This window comes from Rattus rattus, chromosome 7 (genome assembly GCF_011064425.1).
Source record: "Rattus rattus isolate New Zealand chromosome 7, Rrattus_CSIRO_v1, whole genome shotgun sequence".
Classification (NCBI taxonomy): Eukaryota; Metazoa; Chordata; class Mammalia; order Rodentia; family Muridae; genus Rattus; species Rattus rattus.
The window spans coordinates 21,615,862-21,633,041 of NC_046160.1; the positions used below are offsets into that span (position 1 = coordinate 21,615,862).

The 17,180-nt window shown below is 40.5% G+C and overlaps 1 protein-coding gene across 4 annotated transcripts in view; it reads right to left on the minus strand.

Annotated features, from left to right (window-relative positions):
* Nucleotides 1-3,236: 3,236 nt before the first annotated feature.
* The window catches only part of Spdya (speedy/RINGO cell cycle regulator family member A), a 47,554-nt gene continuing 33,610 nt past the window's right edge, over nt 3,237-17,180 (minus strand). For 2 of the 4 annotated variants that reach the window (XM_032908957.1, XM_032908959.1), the window contains one exon: nt 3,237-4,969. In XM_032908957.1, coding sequence (XP_032764848.1) covers nt 4,665-4,969 — 305 coding nt within the window. In that variant the 3' untranslated portion in view covers nt 3,237-4,664. Of the gene's footprint in view, nt 4,970-7,685; nt 8,646-17,180 lie in introns of those variants that run through there. The other 2 variants (XM_032908961.1, XM_032908960.1) reach the window with 2 other exon arrangements.

Here is a 17,180-nt window from a genome sequence, read left to right on the forward strand (position 1 = left end):
TCTGAACCCTCATGGCCCTTATCTGTAATTTCCAGTTGGTTCTGTAGTACTGCTGAGTTTGCTAATTGATCTTTGAATATGAATTCTTAGGCAGGGCCAGAGTCTACTGCACTTTCCACTCCTGTGTTTGAGTCTCCACAGTAGTGTAAGGCAAGAGTGGGTACTCGGCCTGTATGTGTTCATGAGTCATCCACACCATATTCCAGCATAGGATATAAATGACACTATCGACATCAGCCAGGGACAATCTCTTGGAGGCAGACTCAGGCTCTGGTAGAACGAGCTTATTTTTATCCAAAGCAGGTAAGATTGGAGTAAACAAAAGAGGACATGGTGGATCCCCAGAGCTCGCTGGTCAGGCTCTCAAAAAACAGGCGGAAAGCAGAAGAGGAAGACATCCAGTGTCAACCCCTGACCTTTACCCACTCGTATATACTCTCCATGAACATAGACACACAAGGAAGCCTCAACTTCATCCCTATTTTAAATGAAAATTATGCGGTGGTAGACCAGGCATGGAAACATACCTATAATCTCAGCACTGTGGAGAATAATGAATTCTGGGTTAGCCTGGGTTACTTAATGAGTTCTAGGATAACCTGGGCTACACCATGAGAACCTATCTCAAGAAAAGAACAGAACAGTGACAGACTTCACATTTTAGATTGACACATAAAATGTTGGCTAACAGTTGGGATGGAAATGGAGAAACAAGCACTCTCCTGTAAACAACTGTACCTATTTTTAATATAAAACTTTACATACCCTCTGAGCCTAAATTGTATCTGATGGCCATTACACAACAGGCAAAAGAATGTTCCCTGAAGTATTTGTATGAAAGTAAGGCTAGAAACAGGTGAATGTTTATCACTTACCTAAATAAATCATGGAATGCAGTAGTTAAAAAGAACACAGTGTTTGCGTGCTGCTGAGATGACAATGTCAATGAGAAAAGTAAAAGGTGATGTGATTTAGCCATACTGTGGGTTAAAGACAGAATTACGTGTAGGTTTGTATAAATAAAGTTGTCACATGACGGAAAAATGCCTAATACTATGGCTTCCTCCAAAGAGGAAAATTTGGGGTTAGGGATCAGGAAGAGATTTTTGTAACCATGCATATTTGACTTTTTTTCTGGAGACGTTTAATACCTTTGCAAAATAAATTCTTGGCAGTTTATAAACTAATACTATGGAATATAATTGACTTTTTGCTGAAGTTGGATCACAAGGACAAATCCTAAGTTTTGAGCTATGAAAGAGCACCATGATAGGGTTAATAAGAAAACCACCACTGGCATGATTCATGGAGCATAATCATATCCAGGGACAGCCAGACGATGTTAATTTTATTCATAGTGAGACTTCAAAAGAAGACATGTCTCTAACATTTGACACACTAAGTTATTTTAAATGGTTTCTAGGTTATTGAGTATGAAGGAAAAAGGGATTGAGGCTAGCAAGATGGGTTGGCACGTAAAGGTACTTGTCACCAAGTCTGACACACGGTAGGAGAACTCCTTTTAACTTGTCTTCTGACCTCCATGCAGTGGCACATGTATACTTACCTCATAAATATTTTTTGAGACAGGATTTTAACTTTGTAGCTCTGTGTGTGCTTGAACTCACTATGTAGACCAGGCTGACCTCAAACTCGCAGAGCTCTGTAGGCTTTGATTTTTGTTTTAAAAAAACCTACTTTTAATAAGGGTTCTTAAAATGCTTTGACCTCCCTTCTAGCCCACCACCCACCAGAGGTAGTAGAAAGGAAAGGTTAATGGGGCAAAGGAGGAGGTGGACCTGTTTAGAAATAGTTCTTTATAGAATCCAGTCTGTGTTGTCAGGATATCAGCAGTTCAGTTCACACAGATCGCCAGTGTAGCTCTACCCACTCTCAAACACCATTCACAAATCAACAACAGCAGTCGATTCAGAAGAAACCACTAGGCTTTGCCAATCAGCCCAAGTCCTTGGAAGTGGCAAGAAGCCACCAGAACACCACCAGAAATTCTTTGGTGCTTTTCTCTCTGTGAATTCACAACAAATGATGACTGTGAAGACCAGCAACAGCAAAGCCCAACAATGGATGGTAAGGCGTACCAATACCGCATAGCATCGTCCACTGTCTGTCGGGTTCTAGTTATACCCTTTCCAAATAGCTCTAGCAAGCATCACATGGCCCTTTTCGTGCTGCTTCCAGAAAAACAGTGTGTCTATTCTCAGCAAAGCATCCTCTCATGTGTCTGCTTCAAAACATCTCTCAGGAGACAGTTTCCAGAAACACATCACGTAACACAACTGAGTCACCAGAGAAACCACAGATTTACACTTCAGAGATCTACCTGCCTCTGCCTCCCAAGGGCTTGGATTAAAGGTAAGTGCCACCGTGCCCAACAATAAACATTTTGAGTTAGAAAAACAAAAAGCGCAACCAAGGATCTGTCTGTCTTCTTCTGTATGGGCAGCAGTCTTCACTATATTTGCCCTTTCCTCCAGGGTTACAAAGAATACTTTTACTTTAATATGCTTGGAGTTGGGGTGGAGAGATACTGAGTCAGGCGTCAGAAGCATCCATGAATGTCGAATAATGGAAAAAAGTAAAGCTGATCACTGTGAACCTCGGTACTTGCGGGACAAGTAAAGAATTTGGGCAGGTGGAGCTCTGAGTTTGAGGCTAGCCTGGTCTACACAGTGAGCTCCAGGCCAGCCAGGGCTAGCTACATAGTGAGATCCTAGCTCCAAAACAACAACAAAAATTTAAACATCGTTGAAATATGTTTTTTTTTCCCTTTTCATTCTGTTTGAGACAGAATCTTTCTTTGCCCAGGCTAGCCTAGAATCAGTATTTTTGCCCCCACCCCCTGAGTCCTGGGATAATAAGCATAAGCGCACCCAGAAGTCATGTGACATTTTATTGCCAAAGCTCAGGTAAAGCAGTTATGTCTCCACTTTAGCAGTAGGAATTCACAGGACCTTGGGTTTATCTTCATATTTTTGTTGCTAAGGCACTTCTTAAAATTGGCACTATTGCCAACACAGGTATGTTTGTATCCATGTATACATAGCCAGAGAACGATTCCTAACTGTTAGGATTGTTCTATATAGTTCAGTACTATATCATTGTATAATAATAAACATACCTCTTTGAGGAGCAGTAAAATAGCAAAATGCAATTCCTTACCTGCAGAATTGCTTTTTTTAATTGAAAGTTAAAATTTATTAAGCCACCATGTGCCAAATACACAGGTTCAAATTAATTTCAAAATATATACAGATATGTTATGAACTTAAAAATGGGAAAATTCGATTGGAAACTGCACAAAGCTACAAGTGACTGATGGAACTGAATTAAAAATCAAGGTCATCATTGATTACAAACTGTTTTCCCTTGGTACCCAAATTCAATTGATTCACAATTTATCTAGACCTGTAAAGAGCAATTTTTAATAAAAAGCACCCAGTAACCCTAACAAGTTTGTCCATACATTGAAATGATAGTAACTGAGTCCACTGTTTTCTACAAATTAAGTTAATTTTAAGCAAGTGACCTCGGTGACGAATGTGTCATCATTTATTTAGATGTTGAAGCTCTTGCACTGGGTTTTTAATAAGCTGGTGAACACTAACAAACTATCTCTCCCACAGAGCTATCACCACACATTCCCAGACAGTATAAATACATGTTTGAACTAACATTAATACACATCACTGCTTTATCGATTACATAGTAAGACAAATGATCACGTATCCAATTATTAAGTTACATAACTCAAAAGGCATGTAAAAAAATCTCAGTTCACTAGCAGATCCCACTTTTTCTTTTTTGCAAGAGATTGGGAAGAGAAGGGAAAACCATAATTCAAACAAGTTGGAAAATGTCTGATAGGTATGGAAAACACAAGAATTTCAGACATTTTGATTAAGAATTGGTTAGCTACAACAATGTTTCTCTACATCTTAAAAATATTTACTAAGTTACAGAGCATCCTCTACATGTTCAGCACAAGACAAAGACAACATATTACTAAAAATATTTAATAGCCTCCTCTCGCTTTTTTTTCAGGCCCTCCCTGTTAGGTTGCACCTCTGAGTGCAAACATTAAATTAACTGTCAGGCTTTTTGTCTGGAGACATGATTGAAGATATGTGCCTCTGTAACAACGTTGATTTTCAAACGGAGGTTTCCCAAAACAGCACGAAATAAGATAGAGACGTTACATCATCACCGCAAGGCTTAGTTTAAACAAAAGAATGATGGCTAAGCAAACCTGATGTCTTCTGCTGTGAGTGTGGGAGATGGAAACATGGAGTGAGCAGGCAGATAACGAGAGAAGCCCTGCGGTGTTTGAAGCGACTAAAGGAAGACCATGGAAGGTCTAGAGAGTTCTTAGTTCTTGGAATTTTGGTTCTGTATGACTCTAAAAATATACAAGTATTGTGCTGGGCATTTTGGCACTTAATCCTTCTAAATTCCTTACAGGCTAATAATATTCTGGCACAGGAGTACATTTAATGACATTACTCAATACTTTATTTTAGGAAAGGTCAATTGGTACAAATAATGAGCACATTTTAAATGTTGACCAGCAAAAACCTTCTGCTAAGTGTCCAAGCCTAAATATAGTGGTTGCAATTCTGTCAAGCTCATGGCCTGGTAAAAGATTTTCAATATTCCCGTGGAGCTTCTGCAGACTTATTCGGTAAGCTGACACATTGGTTAATTACATATGACAAAGCAGGTCCCATCTGAAGTTCCACCTCCAAGGCAGTGGCATCAGGCACCCTAGTTTTATTGAATACAACAGTTGTTTCTGTGACCGTTGGAATCCTTGAAGCGGAGCTGCATTTTAGGACCGTACTTCTCCAGATCCAAAAGTCGCTGGCCATTAAAAGCTCTGCATTGCCTTTGTCATATCTCATTGCATCTTCAGTTAAGGCTACGGCAACAAGCACAGGAGCCCTGCCAAGGCCTGTGACACAATGGACAGCATTACAGCAACCAGCTTCGTCACGAAACGTAATCTTCACAAGACTTAACCAGTCATCGACAATCTGGTTGGATGGTGCACCATCATCAAAAGGCCACAAATGCTTTCTCTCTCCACAGGAGTAGTGCCATACATTGCTTCACATATTCTTACTATTGTGGTAACCCTATACTTCTTGAGTTCCTCTGTAAATTTGTCTAAGGTTGCATTGGTTGGATTGTGTGTAGTAAGAAATCTCATGTTCTTGTATGTGACTTCCACAGGAGCAGGGCAGTTCATTCAAGCCATAGTAATTTAGTTTAAAGAACACCCGATAGGGTTATGAAAGAATTATAAATTTGAATACAGAAATGATTCCAAACAAAAAAAACCAAAACAAAACCAAAAAGCAACCTGAAGTCTACTTCAATATTCACTATACTCCACTTGAAATTCTCAGTGCTTTGAGTATGAATCGGGAGAAACGGGCAATGGAATGAACCGCCTCACAAGAAGTAGTGACTCTTCAATCCAGGAATACTGAGGCAAAGGAAGAGCACTGAGGTTTGCCCCATCCAGGTCTGAACGCTTGGAAAATGCTCGCAGATTTCAATTCAACACGCCTGTGTCCAGGCTATCCGCTCTTAATGGCGACTTCTTGGTGGAGTAGTAATGAATTTCCACAGTTCACTTGTCTGCATAGAGGTCATGCTGTGCCTGGCAGTCATCTCCATTGCCCTTCAGAAACTCCATAAATGTGTGACCCAGAACACCACAGAACTGGGGGATATATCTACTCATTAAAGATTGTGGCCTAATCATACAGCCGATCCTGAGTCGAGGCGGTGCACGCGGCGGTAGCAGGGCAGGTGGCAGGGACACCAGAGGACCATGCAAGTGAGCCCCAGGAGTGTCACAGAGCCATCAGCCCAGAGCCAATGCGCGCGCGCCCGCCCCAGAATTACTTTTCAAAATGTGAATTCCGCGCTCTTAAGCACAAGCAGGCTGATCCCACAGCAGCTCTCTTTCTTCCCCACAGGTAGCTTTGGATGTGTTAAATCTTCAAGTTGCTTGGCCTGTCTTGGTTCCAAGTCTTAAATAGTGCTGTGCATGCTGGAAACATGAGTAACATATCAGGAGTGGGGCTTTTGTTGTTTCTTATGTCTGGGGTGCTAGAGATCAAACCCAGGATCTCGCACATGCTAGTTATGTGTTCTACTACTGAGCTACATCTTCAGCCTGTTTTTTGTGATTTTAAAATTATTCCTCTCTCCCCCACAATCACCCCAATCTCACTCATCTCCCCATCTCTTCCTATCCGCCCTCCACCCTTGCAAATGCCTTCCCAAAATAAAATGAAATTAGAATTACAATTTGTCATGCAAGCTGTAGTGTGTCCCACAGTATATACCCTTTTGCCACACATTGCAGTGAGTTACTGGTCTGTTTTCAGGTCTCTGGCTTCTGCTTTTGCTGTACTTTCAATTCTGGATCCTCCCTGGGGCTCCTTAGATATCCTGTTGTTGCCCTGTGTCACGGAGATCTTGTAGTTTTGGATCTTCACCCCTTTCACACACTCCAGCAGTTCATAGACAGGGGAGACGCTGGGGTGGGCCAACTCAAAGCTCTGCCTGGGAGGTAGCTGAGTTAGTCAGCCCAATAGCTCCCCCTCACAAACACCACCAGGGCCAGCTCTACTGTGCTAACCACGCAAGGGGCAGGGCTCACTCTCCTGAGAGCTACAGCTAGTGAGGGATGGGGCCAGCTTTCCCCACCTGTCTCAGGTCAGGAGAGGTGAGAGAAACTCCTCTGTATTTTTAAAGACAGGGTCTCATTCTGTAGCTAAGGTGGTCTGGAACTAAAGTTCACTGTCTAGTCTAGGCTGTAACTTTTCTTGCTTCAGCCACCTGATGAAAATTTTTATTTCGGTTATATGTCAGGCTAAAATGATCATTTTGTGTTTGGCGGTGGTGGTACATGCATGCCTTTTATCCCAGCACTTGGGAGGCAGAGGCTGGTGGATCTGTGAGTTTAAGGCCAGCCTGATCTATAGAGTGAGTTCCAGGACAGCCAGGGCTACTCAGAAACCCTGTTTTGAAAGACAAAACAAAATAATCATTTTGTAATTCAGAAGGTGTACATGTCGTTTCATAAAAAGGTTGTAAAATGACATGTCCCAAACTCCATCATATTGCTGTTTAAATCATCTTTTACAGAAAAAGTAATAAAGAGGTATTTTTTTCTTACAGGTTGGACAATTAAAAGTGTAATGTTAGCAGTAAAGGCAAGTAGTGGTCTGGTTTTTACTTAAGTGAGGCTATAAAATGACCCACGGCCTGCTCTTTTTTTGTTTGTTTTGTTTTGTTTTGTTTTGTTTTGTTTTGTTAGTACTGGGGCCATGCATGCCAGGCAAGTATTGAACTTTTGGATGTGACTTGTGTCTGTGAACTGCTCTCTCATGGGAAAACATGAGATCAGAGAATGGCTGCTTTGCCTTGCAAAACAGAGACGTGGAATTCTGCCTACAAAAGTCAGACCAAACATCAACACAAATTTACAGTTAAGTTCTCAAAAGGAAATTGGAGTTGGAAATGAAGTGTTTCACGAGGAAAACCATAGTGAGCTTCAATTTTATTTTATGCGTGTATTTTTGATAATAAATAGATTTTTAAGTATGTTGACCATACTAACACATTCATACAATAACTATCAGATACTCTTCAGGGATTTTTATTTTTTATTTTTTATTAGCACAGAAAATGAAATGTAGTATTTTTCTATTTTGCTGAGTCAGTTGCAAAATGGAGCTCCTAAAATGTTGCTAGAGTCTTCCAAGAAACAAGTTTAGGTACTCATAGGTACACAATATTTAGGCCAAGAAATGGGTTTCAGATACATTGATTTATGAAACAGGCTTATTCTTTTGGGTATAAGCTTATCTGTAAAGTTGCTGTGGGATCACTGACAAATGTTTCTTACTAACTAGCCAAACAGCCCCCAAACGAATGCTCAAAAAAAAAAAAAAGTTCTTACAGGAGAAGGACAGTGTTTAACATTTCAACACTCTGTGAACAAACTCTAAAGCATTTCTACAGTGCAGTGTGCCTCTTCTGTGACAGGAGAGTCACGTACAGACCATGTGCCTATTGCTAGACTTTTTCACTGGTCACGTGGTCACACATGTCAGTACTGTTTTCAGAGTATACTAATTAAATGTTTCTTCTAATTAATTCAGTGTTATGCCCTTAATTGTTTTCTCTTTTAAGCTCATTCTTCTTGTCTTCTGGTTCACACCACAACTGAACTGGCCCCTGAGATGACTGCAGTGAACTTGAAGACAAAGAAGTATCTAATTAGAACTGTATATTATCAGTCCCTACCTTGAAAAGTGTTTTTACCTTATTTTGGTATGTTTAGTTTTTTTGGTATGTTTAGTTATTACTATGATTTGTGTGACTTTTACATTTGTTTGAAAAATAACAGAGGCTAAAGACCATTGAACAACTGGGTAACTGTCCCATCTGACCATCTCGCATTTAGTTTGCCATTTTGTAGCTGTGACTCCAGCGTGCTTTAGTTGAGCCTTGTCATTCTTCGCTCTCTGCAAACCATCCCATAGATTTGGTTTTCTTCACAAAATTAGTTTCATTTTCTTTTTTTGATTGATGGTCATTGGCTACTGAAATAAAATATGCATTTTAAGGTAAATTATATGTATTTAAGATAAAACTTTATGTATCTTAAAATACTTTTTGACTTTTTTCTTTATCATTTTTTTTTTCTTTTTGAGACAGAGTCTCAATTTGGGAGTGGTGATCCTGCTTTTTAATCCAGTATATGAGAGGAGGAAGCAGAATGTTGAGGCTACATGAGGCCCTATCTCAGAAAACAAAAACAAAACAAAACAACAACAAAAAAATTGAGACAGGATCTTACTGTGTAGCCCAGGCTAGTCTTGAATTCCTGATATTCCTGCCTCAGCCTCCTAAGTACTGGACTTACAGGCATTCATCACTTGCCTGGACCTAGTCCATATTTTAATTGTTTATGTGGAACTTTAAAATAATAAGGAGCCAGGCTTAGTGGCACACACCTTTAATCCCAGCGCCTGGGAGGCAGAGGCAGGCAGATCTTTGAGTTCAAGGACAGCCTGGTCTACAGAATGAGTTCCAGGATAGCCAGGGCTGTACCCTGTCTCAAAAAACTAAGTAAATAAATGAATAGGTAGATAGATAGATAGATAGATAGATAGATAGATGATAGATAGATGGATTGATAGATGATAGATAGATGGATAGATGATAGATAGATTGATGGATGATAGATGGATTGATAGATGATAGATGGATGGAAGAGACAGATGATAGATGGATTGATAGATGATAGATATGTAGGTATAGATAGATGATAGATAGATAGATAGATAGATAGATAGATAGATGAGATAGATGATAGATAGATGGATGGATGAGATAGATGATAGATGGATTGATAGATGATAGATAGATTGATGGATGATAGATGGATTGATAGATGATAGATATGTAGATATAGATAGATAGATAATGGATAGATGGATAGATGGATAGATAGATAGAGGAAAGCTCAGGGAGATGGCTCAGTGTAAAATCTGCAAGCCTGAGTTTGATACCCACAATTCATATGTTTTTGGTTTTATGTTTTTGTTTTTCAAAAAATTTGAATACAGTGTTTGGCATCCGCACTGCATATATATGGTTTGAGAAAAGGTCTCATTCTGTAACTTAGGCTGGCTTGGAACTTCCTATATATAGTATATAGCTATAGCAATATGGGAAGTGGAGACAGAAGGATCATCTAGACGCTTGCAGGCTGGCACCTACCCAGGACTAATTGGTGCAACAACACTGCCTCAGCAAGGTAGAAGGCAAGAACTGACTCCTGAAAGTTGTTCTCCAACCTCCAGTACACAGATACACACACACACACACACACACACACACACACACACACACACACACACACACACACACGCACACGCACACCGTAAACAAAAAGAAAACAGGGCTGTAGTAAATAGTAGGGGAGAACTGATGAGATAATGTAATTTTAAAAATTATAATAAAGATGTAACTTTGTTGTTGCTTTTGGTTCTGGGTATTGAAGCCTGGACCTTAAACCTGGTACATCTTCAAGCATACTATTAGTAGGGTTTGCCCTCAAGACATAATAACTCTTTTTGTTTGGTTGGGTTTTATTTTTCTTGGGTTTAAAACTGAGGGCTAATATAGCCCAGGCTGACTTTGAACTCCTGGTCCTCCTGCTTTCTCCTCTGCAGAGTGCTGGCATTGTAGACGTAAACTACCATGTCTAGCTATATATAAAGTGTTATTTGAGACATTACTGTTCCCTGAGTATCGTAGACAGGCCTCAACTCGTGATACTCCTGCCTTGGCTTCTGAAGTGCCAGGATACAGGCATGGTCACCATACATTGCTTCAGGGTGTAACAAGTCTTAAATCTTTTTAGTCTACTTAAATCTTAGTCTGATATGGTTTGAGACAGGGTCTCATTCTGTAACTTAGGCTGGCCTGGAACTTACTATATATAGCTCAGGGTGTCTTGGACTAATGACACTTGGAGTCCTCCTGCTCCAGTCTCCTGAGCACTGGAATGACAGATGCGATAGACAGTATCTTTTTAACCATGTTTCAAGGCCATCGGGATTAATGACCAGAATCAATGATGGGAGAAATGTGCTTTGGGAACGTGCATTAGGAATAGGAGTTATTCGTAGGCACCCATCATTTTGTATTTTCTAATAACATATATTGTCTAAAGAACTTATGCATGGTTTTCAGACAACTCATCTTCATGGTTATGTTTTTACACAGCTCCACAGTTTTCTGTTGTTTAGATGTAGCTGCCTCTCTGTGGGCTAGCATTCACAATGGTGGAGAAAACTCCTCATCAATGGCCTTACACCCTGGTGAACCCTGCATGCTACCTATAACAACACCAGACTTGAAAACAGGACGTGCCTGCTGGCGAGACAGTGGCATGATTGCTATGGGGCTGATGAACCACTTCCATTGCACGGGATGGAAGAGCCTTGGAGTACCGGGATGCGGGCATGTTCTACCATACCTGGTTTCAAGATGTAGTAGCTCTTTAATCTCTTTTCTTACACTCGAATCTTGGTTTGGCTTGGTTTGAGACAGGATCTCATTTTCCAGGCTGTGCTGGAACTCAGCAGTTCTTAGCACTAGAATTACGGGTGTGAGTTACCATAGAACCTTTTTAACCAGGTTAAAAGAACATCAGAATCAATATAACTGGTATCATGAACAAGCTCTGTTCCTAAAGAACAAATCTCCATCATTTGATGCACGTCATTACATCTGACACTCTTTTAACCTGGCTAAAAAGATTCTGTCTATGGCAGCTCACATCGGTTATTCCAGAGCTTGGGAGGTTGAAGGAGGAGGACTGCCATGAGTTCCAGGCCAGCTTGAGTTACATAGAATATTCCAGCCCAAGGCTGGGGAGCCATTGGCTTTAGGAGAACCTGCTACTATGGCTTTGCTAAATGGACATGATGTCAAACTGCTTTCCAAACATTGGACATCTAGATTAGGGCTGCTCTCAACCTTGGTCAGAGAAGCCTTTTGCAGTGGGCAGTGGTCGATGCAGAAGCATAATTGGTCAAAGTGCTGAACACGTGACTGTTGGGTGCTCAACCCTGAATGGGATATCTGTGTATTACCCACATTCACAATTCAGAAAGGCTGTGAAGAGAATATAAGAGGCAAAGTGCTGTAAAACACGTCTGCAGAGGACACGGGCATTGTGCTTACGAACTCACAGCAGCCGTTTCCCTGCACAAGATCAAAACCATCAATATTCTAGCACAGATGGGAGAGGACAAACATTTTTTCCTCAGGAGTGGAGTCATGGAGGTACCCTTGCTCCAGTAAAAAATAACCCCAAGCCCAGAATATGTAAGCAACCCTAATTAAACTTGGTTTAATTACCAAGACAAAACAAAACAAAACAAAAGACAATAAAAAAACCTAACTGATTATGATGGAAAGGATTAAGGACATTTAATCATTTCATCCCAGCACTCACTTCAGGATAGCCAAGGCAACACAGTGAGATCCTGTCAATAGTAATAGTAATAATAATAATGATGATGATGATGATGATGTAAAGAAATGGAATTAGGAGGAAGATATATTGTAAAGGAGAGTTCCAGAAGAAGGAGGGATATAAAAGTGGAGAATGGGGAGCTGAAAGTGGCTAAAATACACTACTTAGGAGGTAGAAGCAGGGTGACCAGAAAGAGATCAATCATCAGTCAGGCTATGGAGGACCTTAGAGGCTTTCTAAGGAGTTTGTCTTCTTTTTTTAAAGACAAGGTCTCAGATAAACTCAGTCTGTAGCTGAGGTTGACCCTGAGCTTCTGAGTCCTCTTCCTTCAAAATGCTAGGATTATGGGTGTGACTCACTATGCCTTTATGATGTGATGCTGGTGGTCAATCTGTGCTTAGTGAATGCTAACCAAGTACTCTACAAACAGCTATATCTCCAACCTGAATCTATCTTAAAAAACAATCCCCCAAAACCCCTGAGGTGCCATTGAAGGATTTAGCTAAGGGTAACATACTTTGATTTGTGTTTGATTTGATTTGTGATAAGTCATTCTGGCTGCATTAAGTACTGACTGAGGAGGAGAGCTATTCTGGTGTTATATTCTGTCTGTACTATAACTAGAACTTTGACGCCCATTAATTGTCAGGTCCTAAGTGTCTACATGAAGAGGATGGACTAAAGGCAGAGAAAAATGCCCTTTAACCTATTTCATTTCAAACTCAGTGTACTTAGTTTCAGCTTAGCATATTGTGTTCGATGGATAGTGAATTGAGCAACACCTCTCTGTCATTGTGCCCATCTTAATTCTGAGTTGAACAATACACAAATTAGCACTTATTAAGTAGTTCATCGAGACACACTTTAAGGCCCTTTCATTATGTTTACAATGTAGTTATGGGCTAGATGCTCTCCCCTGCTATCTGACAGCATTTCACTCCCTATATATATCAGACTAACCTTGAACTCATGATCTTCATGCCTCGCCATCCCAAGTATTAGGATTATAATCATACGTAGGACAGATGCTAACTAATGTTAACTTACTTCCTCCTTTCTTTCCTTTGTGTTTTGTAAGACAGGGTCTCATATAGCTCAGGCTGGCCTCACATTGGTTATATATCCAAGGATGACCCTGAACTCCTGGTCCTCCTCCATATCCCAGATGCTGAGATTATGGGTGTGTGTCATATACCTGACTTCATGTCAGTTTTTGTGTCTATGTCTGACCCTCTTGTATCACTCTCAGATCTTGAGGGATCTGGTTCAGAACTGTCTTCCAGTTGCTTTCTAGAGGACCTGTCCCACCTTTACCTTTTCTGCCCAGTAAATGGTAAATAAGTTTGCTGGTGGCTTGAAGTGTACACTGGTTCATGTATGGTTTTATCTATTGACTTAGTTATTGTAGAACAAAACTACTTTGTAGAAAGAACTACATTAGCTAGCAATTCAGTGTAAGACAATCTGTGCTGGGGGCAGGGAGAAGAGACAAGTTTCTCTGTATAACCATGGCTGTCCTGAAACTGTAGACCAGGCTGCCCTCTAGCTCACAGGGAGCTACCTGCCTGTGCCTCTGAGTGCTGGGATTAAAGGCGTGCACCACCACTACCTTGTGATAATCTATATTTTCAAATTCCTACTTGCTATTTACTTTCCTCCTTATGTTTGTTAGCCTCTGCAAACATAGCACTCATTTAATGTCCTGTTCATGTATTATTTGCTCTGGAAATCTCTTACTTTCTCTTACACAGAGAGAATTTTGCAGCCTATTCCTTTGTTTGTTGAACACAGGATTCTCTTTAACTTTGGCTGGCTTAGAACCTATAGTAATCCTCTGTCCTCCAGAGTTCTGCGTTTATAATTCTGCAACCCTTTGTGCTCCTAAATGTTGGTCATATAGCATGTTCCTGATCATCACATTATTGATCCATGGGTCCCGCTCTGTTTATTTTTTGATGCTGGGGCTTGAACCCAGTGATCAGTGCCTGCTAAACATGTGCTTACACTGAGTGCTATCTTTAGCCCTGATTATGTCTTTGTTAAGTATCGGCATAATGTTATTGTGCACTATGTAAAGATTATCCTTGCATTATTCAACTGTTGATTTCTCTGCCACTGTATCTGGTTGCAATCCAGACAGGGCGTTGTAATGCTTATTTTGAGAACCACCTGTCTCGATGTTGTATAAACACTGCTTCCCATTTATTCTCTAATCTGTCAATAAAGCTGATCAGCCAGTGGCTGAGCAGAGGACAGTATAGGGCTGGACTTCCAATCCCAGATAAGGAAGGGGAGAAAAGGAGAGGGAGGAGACGGAAGGGAAGAGAGGAGGGGGATTTGTCAAGAGGAGAGGGTCTAGGAGAGGCCATGGAAAAACCCTTGCAGCAGAGAGAGCCAGTGAATACTAAAATGTAAGTGTCTTGGAGACTTTGGCTAGGAGGTAGCCAGATTATTTTAGAGGATTAGAATAGATTAGTAACTGCTCAGCAAATATGTATCAAGAGCTTGATTAAATACATCTTAAAATCTCTGTCTCATTCATTTAGGAGCAAGCTGGAATAAAGAAAAAACTAACGCTTTTAAAATTACATTAATAGTTAAGTGCAAAGATTTTAAACATAGGTGATTGTGACCGGAACAGTGAATGACAATATGACACAAAATAAAGTTCACAATAGTACTTTCTTGTAAGAAAAATTATTTAGTTATAGGTTATCCCACATATAGATATTCTGTGCCTGTCAATGCCAAAGGTAAGGCTTGTTGTATTTTTCCCCTTATCTTTATGTTCAACCCTCAGGTTTGCAGATAATTATCTGCATAGAGTAGTGTAGGTGCCTTGAGGCTGAACGCAGCATAAAGAGTAACAGTAGTAGTTTCCTATAGAAATATGTATGGGTTTGAAGGTATAACCTGAAGGGAAGATCATAAGTGTAGCATATACAAGGCCCTAGGTTCAAACATCAACACCAAAGCAAGAAGTAGAAAAAGTGGGGTCTGGAGAAATAGCTCAAACACTTGGCTGCTTTTCCTGAGGATCTGAGTTCAATTCCCAGCACCCACACAGTGCATGGTGGCTCACGAGCACATGAACTCCAGTTCTGAGGGATCCTATGTTCTCTTCCAGCTTCCGTGGGCACTGAACTCACATGGTAACAGACACACATGTAGACAAAACACTGTTTGCTGTTGCTTTAGCTCGAAATGGTGTGACTTTCCTGAGTTTGTTTTTCTGTAGTAAAATTAATATTTCAAAATGTCTTGGGGGATTGGGTTCTTAGATGGGATTAGTATAAAGGACTAGCAGAATATTGGTAGTCATAATGTGTCTGACTTCTTGAAGAATGTCTATTACCCCCAAAGTGTTTTGACAGTGTTTCCCTCTATCTTGTCAAACTGACATTTTGCTTTTAAAATGTTACAGGCATTTTTATGTTAAAAATGCTTTTTGGTACATGTAACAAACAAACATGGAAACAAACAAACAACAAAAGCAAACAAACCATTTTATCCATGATATTGCACACCTTTAATCCCAGAGGCAGGTAGATCTCTGTGAGTTTAAAGCCAATCTGGTCTATGTAGTGAGTTTGGACCACTCAATATTAAATAAGACCATGTCTTTTAAAAAAAGAAAAGAAAAAGAGGAAAGGAAGTTAGGATGGATGGAAGAGAGAAAGTTGTTTTCTTCGGTTGAAAGGTGGAACAGTGATCACTAGCCTCATAAATTGTAACATAAAGACCTGAAGCCAAGACCAGCTCCTTGTGTGTCTTTCTTGTAGAATTTTGGAATGAGTTTTTGATGACTATAGACCATCAAGTAGCATCTCTCCAGTGTACCCTATCCCCTCTCCTTTAAAAAGGAAATGGATGTGTAGCCCAAAGAAGCTTCTAGTTTGGGCTCCTCCTACCTCAACCTGAGTGCTGAGATTCCAAGGCTTGGCCTCCATACCTAGCAATAGTTTTTCTTTAAATTGTTTGCCCTCTGACACTAACAAAGGCTTTTAGAGTTAACCTTAAGATTCATAATAAAACTGTTGGATAAATATTTATTCCTTCCTCTAAGCGATGGTGGCACATGCCTTTAATCCCAGTTTTCAGTAGGCAGAGGCAGGCAGATTTCTGTGAGTCCCAGGACAGCCAGATCCATAGAGTGAGACTTTGTCTCAAGAAGCAAAACAAAACAAAACAAAACAAATTTGTTGCTTCCTAAAATGGACCTATAAATCCTAAATTGGGAATGTCATCAATAAACACGTAAAACCACAGTCCCTTCTACAACTCCCCTCCATCAGTGCCTTACTTTTGTTTATAATCCCTCAAAAGCTTGCTTTAGCTTTTTAATTATAGTCTCTCTTCCTTTCTTGCTCTCTCCCTCCCCTTTTCTTCTCTCCCTCTCCTCCTTCTGGTCTCTGTCTCTCTCTGTCTCTTTGTCTCTCTGTCTCTCTATCTCTCTGTCTCTCCATCTCTGTCTCTGTCTCTCTCTCTCGTGTGTGTGTGTGTGTGTGTGTGTGTGTGTGTGTGTGTGTGTGCTTCATGCACAACAATATTCCTATGGAAGGTCCAAGGACAACATGAGGGAGACAGTTCTTGTCTTCCACCAAGAACTGAACTCAGAACATCAGGCTTAGCAGCAAGCCTTTACCCACTGACACACACCCCTGCCCTCAGCTTTTTCAGTATAGTGACTAGCCAAGCACCTTACTTCCTGCATGCACTCCAGTCCCTTAGTGGGGTGTCAAGACCTAGAATTTCCCTGATATCTCCCTGCTCCAATGATATCTATAGTGGCTGCTCAAAATAAAACACAATGATTTCTCTTCTGTTTTCTGTAGATGCAGGTTCAAATGATTAAAATTTTCTCCCAATTCATTCCACAAGCATTTTAGAAGGAACTTGGCTCTTGGTATTTCCATCTCTCCTTTAGCTCTTCTTAAAGGCTCCTGCCACAGCTTATTTTCACTGCTAAAGCAGGGTTTGATCAAAGGCAGTAGAGTATAATAGGTAAGAATTCAGGCTCCAGTCCCCAGACCAGGATTCAAATATTACTGTACAAGCCTTACAAAAGTTAACATGAGCCTCG